The sequence below is a fragment of the Desmodus rotundus genome, chromosome 6, assembly GCF_022682495.2.
Source record: "Desmodus rotundus isolate HL8 chromosome 6, HLdesRot8A.1, whole genome shotgun sequence".
NCBI lineage: Eukaryota > Metazoa > Chordata > Mammalia > Chiroptera > Phyllostomidae > Desmodus > Desmodus rotundus.
Window position 1 is genome coordinate 89,853,599 of NC_071392.1, and position 9,395 is coordinate 89,862,993.

Here is a 9,395-nt window from a genome sequence, read left to right on the forward strand (position 1 = left end):
TGACTTCATGAAAACGAAATATCAACATTTAGCAGTAGGGAAGCTGTGAGCTGAGATCTCTGGACAGGAAGCCCAGACACCGAATTGATCTTCACGTGTGACACTGCCTCTCCCCCAGACTGGGCGTCCTGCCCGTGACATTCGATACGTTCACCCCCAAGGCCTCCGGTTCTGCCCCTTTAAGAAGGGCAGACAGCCCAGAAATTAAAGGTCACAGTCTTTGCCCAAGTGCTCTCTGTGGTAGCCACCAATCATTAACCTCACGAAGAGAGAAGTCACACCTCCAGAATCAAGGTCTACTTCAATAGCCACGGACCAGTGTACAGACCCGAGCGTGGAGAGCTGGGGAAAAGAGCTGGTGCAGGCTAACAGGCCCGAATTCCAGAAGTCACCGATCAGTTCCCTCCCCGACCCTATGTCAAGAAGAACCTCAGAATGTGCCCTTTTTTTTGGAAATTGGGTCATTGCAGATATAATTAGTTACGATGAATTCATCCCTGAGTAGAGCGGGCCTTGATCCAACTACTGTCATCACGATAAGGGGACAGAAGTACAGACACATAGGGGAGACGGCCATGTGACAAAGGGTAGAGGCTGGAGTGGCACATTTACAAGCCGAGGAACCTACAGGTGCCCAGGATTGCCAGCAACACCAGCAGCTGAAAGGGACAAGGAGAGAGCACCCCGACGCTGGAGCCTTTAGAGGGGGCACAGCCATGCGGACACCTTGATTTCTGACTTCCAGCCTCCAGAAGTGGGAAAGAATACATTTCTGTGGTTTGAAGCTCTGCCACGCCCCACCTTCCCCATTTTGGGGTCTCTGTCAGGGCAGCCCCAGGAGTCTAGCACAGGGAGACAGAACTCTGGCCTTGCGGGGCTTGGCCTTGCCGTTGCCACAGGTCGTGGCACCTGCCCTATTGCAACTGATTGATGTTTCTCTCTCACACTGATGTTGCCCCTACCCCAGTCCTCTGTCTACAAAATCAGTAAGCACGTTCTTGAGAGAGGATTTGGGAAAAAAAAAGAAAAAGATTTACTCCTATGTTTTCTTCTGAGAGTTTTATTGTTTTGGCTCTTATACTTAGGTCTTTGATCTACTTGGAGTTAATTCTTGTGTTGGTGTGAGCTAAGGGTCAAACTTCACTCTTGGCGTGTGGTCCCCTTTTCTTTCCGTCTTTACGAGTATCCTCCCCCAATCTGTCCTCACTCCATCACGCGGGTTACAGGGTCCTCTGTGGGACAGAAACAGATGGCATTCCTCAACGTCAAGTTGTTCCTAGAAGTCTCTTGGGATCCAAACCTCCTCAAGTCTCCATGGGGTGGTGACCCCATGGCCGAGGGTGACAGACACAAGTGGAGTCCTTCATGCATTTAAAGCCAACCGCCTTCCTTGGAGACCCCAACAAGCTTCTGGGATTACCAACAAGTATCAGGCTGACTAAATCCTTTGTCCTCCAATAAACACCAACATCACTTGCACGACAAGGAGCAGGAGGTTAATGATGAAAAATACAAAAGTCATATCATCACAAAAGAATAAACTGTCAGGATTAACTAGATTAATGGGATGAGGATCTCTTGGTTCTTTCTTCCAAGCCATCACCAATCCTGATTCAATTGTTTCCTTCCCTCGCCTAAACTGGCTTTTGTCATCGAACTAAGCGGATTAGTTCCAAGTCCCCCCACTGCACAGGTGCCTCTCCCACGCCCCACCCTTCCTGTCCCTTCCCCTCTCTCATCACAGCCATCCTGAGTACTTTCTCCCCAGCCACCTCTTCTCTCCTTTCCAAATTCTGCCAGGGCCACAGAGACACTAAGAAGACTCCTCCTAGAGTCTCAGCTCAGTGGCTTCATACTCCCCAAACTTCTCTGTCTCTGGCTCCCCGTGCTCCACATGGGTCATACACCCTGCTTTTCACCAGGCTGATCTGTGACAGACTCAGGGTGAGAACGGTCTAGAGCGGGTGCCCGCAAACTTCGGCCTGCAGGTCAGCCCCAGCACGCCACCTTTGAGTATGCAGCCCACGAGCTAAGAATGGTTTTTGTGTGTTAAAATAGTGAAGAAAAAACTCAAAAGGAGAACGAAATGTTGCGACACATGAAAATTATATGAAATTTGCACTTCCATGTCTATAAACGAAGTTTTATTGGCATGTAGCCACACCCACTTAAAAATCAAAACCAAATAAACAAATTCCCTGCTTTTGATGTGGGTGTCCACCTCTACCAGCCTCTGCCTTTGTCCATGTGTCCATGTCAGCTGGGACTGCTTGCTAGTCAATTTCCTCTTGTCCTTATCTCCGGCCTCTGAAACTCAATATTTACTTTAATAGATTAGGGCATCCCATAGTTTTCTGAGTGACAGAAACACACCTAGGACACGTGTGTCGTTGGGGCAAAAAGACGAGCACCCTGCTGCTGAAGGAGGGAGGACTGGGGAGTTCCCCAATGTGGGTTCATGTATGGGCCACAAAAGCCAGAGCCCCTGGCCACAGTGGAGGCCCCTGAGCCCCCTGAGCCCTACGTGGGTCCCCACCTCGCCTGGCCCAGCCTTCACCCTGCCCCTCCCTCCAGGGCGGGGTCCCAGAGAGCCATAAAGCTCCAGGAAGAGGCCAAGGCAAAGACTGACAGCAGAGGTGAGGTGAGCCCAGCGAGCGGAGCACACAGGTATATTCTGATGGGACTTCGGGAGAGTCGAGAAGATGACTGGGGGTGTGGGGAAGGGGCCCGGAGAAACGAAGACACCAGATGGAGGGCCCCGAAAGCACGAGCAACCACTCAGGGGCGGATGGAAAGGTAGAGAGAGGAGGTGGATGCGCAGACTGGTCGCTAAGGTCCCCCCCCCCCCCCGTGGCTGCAGTGCCATAGTCCGCGCCCCAGCTGCCTGCGTGGACCCTGAACACCTGTCTGTCCCTGGGAAGATAAGCTTAAAGGAATAGGCAGGTCCTCTCCCTCCTCACCAGAGCAGAAAGACGGTCAGGGAGAAGCGTGGAGGACCTTGAATGGGTGCTCCTGACTGAGAGGGGCCCCTCTGAAAAGGCGGCAGACTGTAGGAGCCCTGCCCTGTGCCATCTGGAAGAGGCAGCGGTACGGAGACCAGGGCTTTCGGGAGGGGGCTGGGGGTGGGGAGAGACGAACAGCTGAGCACAGAGGACTGTTAGCGCCGCGGACACACTATAATGCTGAGTACAGGTCACCGTACATCTGCCCAAACCCAGGGAAGGCACAACAGCAAGAGTGACCTCTAAGGTAAACTGCGGGCCTTGGGTGACAATGATGGGCCAGTGGAGGCTCACAGATCGTAACAAATGCAGCGCTCTAGTGGGGGTGTTGGTAGTAGGGAAGCTAGGCGTGTGGGGGGACAGAGGGACAGATGGGGGATCTCTCTACCTTCTGCCCAATTTTGTGGTGAACTTAAAACTGCTCTGAAAAGTCAAGTCTATATAAAAACAAAGAAAAAGGGAGGTGGAACCACAACTGAATAGTAAAACAAGAGCTCATCCCGTATCCTTCTGTGTCTCCGGCTTCGCCCAATGCCCCTGTCTCACCAGTCCACTCAGGCTGGACAGCGCCAAGTCAGGTGAGTCCCCGGCCTTGGCCCCAGGGCTGGGGGGGCAGGACGAGGTATCAGGGACTGCCTTGGCTTCTCTGGGGGGCGGGCTATGAAGTGAAGACCCTGACCACACCCACCCCCAAAATGGGAGGGGGTGATACGGGGAGATGCCCAAGAAAGGGAAAGGGCATCTCCCTGTATCACCCCCTGGGATAGCCCCACCCTGAGGTGCCCTCCTAGGAGCCTTGGAGGGTCAAGCAACCACGACCTGAGCACCCCACCAGAGGGGCAAAGCGGCTGGGACAGGACCGGCCACCGAGTTCTCTCCCTCAGAGCCCCAGGCTTACACCCTAACCTCGGTCAAATCAGTCTATACTGCTTACAGTTTTGGTCTTCTGAAAATGGTACCACTGAGCGTCTCCTCAGGGTGGGCTTTAAAAAGAAGAGAAGCTGGGGATTCTTGAGCGCTTCTGAGAAGGGAAGCGGGTTCTGAACACGTCTTCCTATCGTCCAACTGATTTCTCGAAACCTCCGTGAGAGGTCGGCACTGTGGTTTTTATTTCCGTCGTACGATTGAGGAAACGGAGGCCCAGAGAGTGTGAGTGACCTGCCCAAGGCCACACAGCTGGACCTAGCGGTGGGACATGCAAGCACCTGAACCCAGGCAGTCTGCCTGCAGGGCCCACTCTTTGAACTTCTTCACTACATTTCAATTTTTTTAAAGATTTTATGTATTTCTTTTTAGAGAGAAGGGAAGGGAGGGAGAAAGAGAAGGAGAGAAACATCAATGTGTGGTTGCCTCTCGCATGCTCCCTACTGGAGACTTGGCCCAGAACCCAGGCATGTGCCCTGACTGGGAATCGAACCAGTGACCCTTTGGTTCAAAAGCCGGTGCTCAATCCACTGAGCCACACCAGCCAGGGCCTACATTTCAGACTTTATCTACGTGGAAAATATTCTGGTGTCTCAAAAATGTAGTTCTGATGTTAATACCCATGTCGATGTAAAACACATCCCAACCCGTAGGCGATTTTTATAGGGTTTGTCATTGCCAAATCCAATGACAAGTGACAGGAAGCAGGATCTCAAAGGCTTCCGAGCATGGCGTTTGTGGTTTCCGTTAGACACCTGGAATTAAGGAGGATTACATGAAGATGGGAGAAGCAAGGGCAGGAGTCAGTTAACAAGATGATGTGCTCCCTTGAGGCGGGTTATACCTCTGAGGTGCCGAAAAAGAGGAATACTCTTACTTTTCAAAGGTGTGTTCACCTGAGTGGATGAGGACAATGGGCAGGGCCCGCTTAAACACCTTTCACTAAATAAGTCTTAGGCCCGGGCATGACCGCCCGCACGACCTGCCCAGGTAGGGATTTATGAGGTACCACAGCACCCCTTTCTCGTCCAGACCCAGGGCACAAGAAGCACTCACTGGCATTTGGAGGGAGTGCCCTGAGTCACAGGCACTGGCTGAGTAACTTCGAGATGGAGATGCAGCCGGGCTGGGATCATGCACAGACACGGGAGCTGATGTAGGGAAGGAAAGCCGCAGGACTAGACGGGGCTTACAGACAAGCCTCGCTTGAGGAGAGCACAGAATTAGAATCGATGGAAAGCACAGGTCTCAGCTGCGTGGGGCCCCAGCTGGGGTGAGGAGGGAGCTCTGTCTGTAGGAAAACTACGGGGCCAAAGGACATCGTGGTCCCCGGCCCAGCCTGGTGGAAGCCCATGTCCTCCCATAAACCAATGAAGTTCATCTCTTCTGCATCCTAGAGCCATGAGGCGAGACACCCTGGCCCTCGGCGCAGCGGCGGCCGCCGTCCTAATGCTGCAGGCGTTGGCCACGGCGAGTCCCGCCCTGAAGACCCCACGCAGCAAGGCCGCGGTGTTCGCAGACCTCAATGCCGAAGAGCTGAAGGCTGTGCGCAACTTCCTCTGGTCCCAGAAGGAGCTGAGACTGAAGCCCTCCAGAGAGCCAACCATCGCCAAGAACTCCGTGTTCCTCATCGAGATGCTGCTGCCCAAGAAGCAAAAAGTGCTGAAATTTCTGGACAAAGGGCACAGGCCACCCGTGCGGGAGGCACGGGCTGTCATCTTCTTTGGAGCCCAGGAGCATCCCAACATCACGGAGTTTGCTGTGGGACCCCTGCCACAGCCCTACTACATGCGTGAGCTGTCCCCCAGGCCTGGATACCGGGCCTCCTGGACCTCCAGGCCCATAACCTCGGTGGAGAGTACCCTCATGAGGCAGACCCTGCAGGAGGTCACCAAGCCCCTGCACCAGTTTTTCATTAATACCACAGGCTTCTCCTTCCTCAACTGCCAGAACCGCTGCCTGGCTTTCACGGACGTGGCCCCGCGGGGCTTTGCCTCAGGCCAGCGCCGCTCCTGGCTCATCATACAGCTCTTCATGGAAGGCTACTTCTTGCACCCCACGGGGCTGGAGCTCCTCGTGGACCACGAAAGCATGAACCCCCAGGACTGGGTGGTGGAGCAGGTCTGGTACAATGGGAAGTTCTACCATAGCCCAGAAGAACTGGCTCAGAAGTACGAGGACGGAGAGGTGGACGTTGTGGTGCTGGAGGACCCGCTTCCCAAAGGCAAGGGGGCAGAGGGCACGGAGCAGCCGCCCCTCTTCTCCTCCTACAAGCCGCGCGGGGAGTTCGCCAAGCCCATCACCGCGCAGGGCCCCCACGTGGTCGACCCCAAGGGCCCCCGCTACAGACTGGAGGGCAACACGGTGCTCTATGGGGGATGGAACTTCGCCTTTAGGCTGCGGTCCTCCTCGGGGCTGCAGGTCCTGAACGTACTCTTCCAGGGGGAGCGCATTGCCTACGAGGTGAGCATACAGGAGGCCGCCTCACTGTACGGAGGCCACACACCTTCGGGCATGCAGACCAGGTACCTCGACGTGGGCTGGGGCTTGGGCTCCCTCACCCACGAGTTGGCCCCCGGCATCGACTGCCCGAATACCGCCACCTTCCTGGACGCCTTCCACTACTACGATGCTGACGCCCCCATCCGCTACCCCCGCGCCCTGTGTCTCTTCGAGATGCCCACGGGGGTGCCCCTTCGGCGTCACTTCAACTCCGACTTCGACGGTGGCTTCAACTTCTATGCGGGGCTGGAGGGCCAGGTGCTGGTGCTGCGGACGACTTCCACAGTCTACAACTACGACTACATCTGGGACTTCCTCTTCTACCCCAACGGGGTGATGGAGGCCAAGATGTACGCCTCCGGCTACATCCACGCCACCTTCTACACCCCCGAGGGGCTGCGCTACGGGACCCGCGTGCACACACACTTGCTCGGCAACATGCACACTCACTTGGCTCACTACCGCATCGACCTGGACGTGGCAGGTAAGGCTCGGGCCCCACCACACATCCCCATCCAGATGCTAATTCCCACCCGTGGCAGATGGTGGTGCTCCCCCGGAGGCAGACTGTCAGGGGAGTGTGCCCTGCCTGCATCTGAAACCTGCAGGGCTGCAAGCTGGAGTGCCCCTGAAAAATGGTGCAGGTGAACAGCACCCCGGTGTTGCCTTGGGGGTGGCAGCGTGGACCCTGTCCTGGCTCTGGGGACCCCGCTGACCTCTCTAGATGGGGGGTTGGGTGGAAAGGTACGCTCAGGGTAGCAGAGAGGATGATGTCTCAGTGTGTAACACGCGTCACTGCTGGCCGGCACTTTGAGATGAATGCAGCGTCATCGAGAACAGCTACTGTGTCTCCTGGATTCATGGCGTCACCATGATACAGGCATCGTGACAGGGTTTGGCCTGGCATGCAATCCCATGTCACAACAGGCCCTCAGGACCAGAGAGGTGGCTTCCCTTCCTCGCCCCTCCCCTCCCCGACGGGTTCAGCCCCATTTGGCCCCCTGGGCACAGAGGGCAATGGACAGAGTCCTCACTTGGGAAAGACGGGCCATCCCTTCTCTCGGACTGCAGCGCAGCCGTCAGGCTTGGGACACGGGTCTCAGAAGGAACTGCCCGGACTGACACCAGAACCACTGTGGCTGCCATGACCGATAAAGGGGAGTTGTCTTCTGGTTCCCCTGTTTTTTGTTTTTAATCTCTTCCTTCCTCCCCACAGCTGGCTCTGCGCATACCCTCTGTCTCCCCTTTGCCCCGATGGTTTGCTGCTGGGAGTGACCTGGGATGGAGATCCCAGTGCAGAATGGGGGTGTGTCATTTTGGGGTGCTGGATCCTCATGCTGCATCTCCCTGCACACCTGCAGGGTCCAGGAATAGCTTCCAGACCTTGGGGATGAAGCTGGAGAACATCACCAGCCCCTGGAGCCCGGAACACTGGATGATGGTGCCGGCTCTAGAGCAGAAGAGTTACCACCGGGAACGCCAGGCAGCCTTCCGCTTCGGGCAGACTCTGCCCAAGTACCTGCTCTTCTCCAGCGCCACGCAGAACCCCTGGGGCCACAAGCGCAGCTACCGGCTGCAGCTCAACTCCATGGCCCACCAGGTGCTGCCCCCTGGCTCCAAGGAGGAGCGGGCTGTCACCTGGGCCAGGTAAGGAGGCCCAGGAGGGCTGGAGGCCCCTCCCTGTGTCTTCCTGTGTCTGGCATGCCTATGTTTCTGTCTATGAGACGCCAAGTCTGTGTGACAGTGTATCTGCATGTGTACGTGCATGTGTGTGCATGCATGAGTACACATGTGTGCATGTGTGTTTCCAGGGCGTGGCTCTGTTTGGGGAGGGGGCGTGGAGGGCCCTTTCTGCACACCTGAGCCCCAGTGGACACTCAGTGAGTCTGGCTGACTCCCAGGAGATAATCTCGAAACTGGGGGAGAGATACCTCATGGACCCTGGGAGGGGCTGGGAAGCTCCCAGTGTCTGGAAGGGCCTGGCTTCTCCACCCACAGGTACCCCCTGGCAGTGACCAAGTACCGGGAGTCCGAGCTACACAGCAGCAGCATCTATAACCAGAACAACCCCTGGGACCCGCCTGTGGTCTTTGAGGAGTTTCTTCACAACAATGAGAACATTGACAAAGAGGTACGGGCCCCGCCTTCCTCCAGCCCCAGCCCGAGACCACATCTGCACCCTGTGCTGGATCTGCGCCCTGTGCTGGGATCTGCCCGTTCCTTTCAAAGGGGGCTTGCGGGGATCGCCCACCCCTCTCCTCTCTGAGCTTCCTCAGCACTACCCACTCCTCTCTCCCACAGGATTTGGTGGCCTGGGTGACAGTGGGCTTCCTGCACATCCCCCACGCAGAGGACATGCCCAACACGGCTACCCCGGGAAACTCCGTGGGCTTCCTGATCCGCCCCTTCAACTTCTTCTCAGAGGACCCATCTGTAGCATCCAAAGACACTGTGATCGTGTGGCCTGAGGACAATGGTTCCAACTACGTCCAGCGATGGATCCCTGAGGAGGATGGGGACTGCTTCGCACCTCCCCCCTTCAGCTACAACGGGACCTACACGCCTGTGTGAAGGGTGCCCTGCCCCCAGCTAACTCCAATCTAGAAGCCTGAGCCCCCACCCCACCCAGAGATAGATAATAAACCCCTCAGTGCTCAGCTCCCCACGGGGCGGGGCACGGTGGGCCAGACACACACCCAGCCTTGGCCTCCACTCACTTGGGTCCACTCCACCGAGAGGAAGCTCCGTCTGTGAGCTGCATGGCACTCTCTGTAATATTAGATGTGCCGCTCAGATCGGTTTGAGATCGACAGCGCCCCCTTGGGAGCCTGGGCAGGGGTGGGGGGGCGGCGGGAACCCCCCCTATGTCACTGACAGGCAGGCAAAGGAGGGCAACCGTAGGGAGAAGCTGTGGGGAGCCCCAGCACGATTGCCAGCACCGTTCTCCTCGGACACCCGGACCCCATG

At 56.4% G+C, this 9,395-nt stretch overlaps 1 protein-coding gene across 4 annotated transcripts; it reads left to right on the plus strand.

Moving 5' to 3' along the window:
* Positions 1-2,433: 2,433 nt before the first annotated feature.
* Positions 2,434-9,085, plus strand: AOC1 (amine oxidase copper containing 1). 4 transcript variants are annotated; one of them, XM_045198668.2, is made up of 6 exons: positions 2,551-2,667; positions 3,561-3,580; positions 5,324-6,912; positions 7,790-8,075; positions 8,427-8,559; positions 8,730-9,085. In XM_045198668.2, the coding sequence occupies exons 3-6, from the start codon at positions 5,328-5,330 to the stop codon at positions 8,997-8,999; spliced, it is 2,274 nt and encodes a 757-aa protein (XP_045054603.2). In that variant the 5' UTR covers positions 2,551-2,667; positions 3,561-3,580; positions 5,324-5,327; the 3' UTR covers positions 9,000-9,085. The 4 variants fall into 4 exon arrangements, with proteins under 4 accessions (XP_045054602.2, XP_045054603.2, XP_024420323.2 ...); XM_045198669.3 differs by lacking the exon at positions 2,551-2,667 and adding an exon at positions 2,955-3,249; XM_045198667.2 differs by lacking the exon at positions 3,561-3,580 and having other exon boundaries at positions 2,434-2,667.
* The last annotated feature ends 310 nt before the right edge of the window (positions 9,086-9,395 follow it).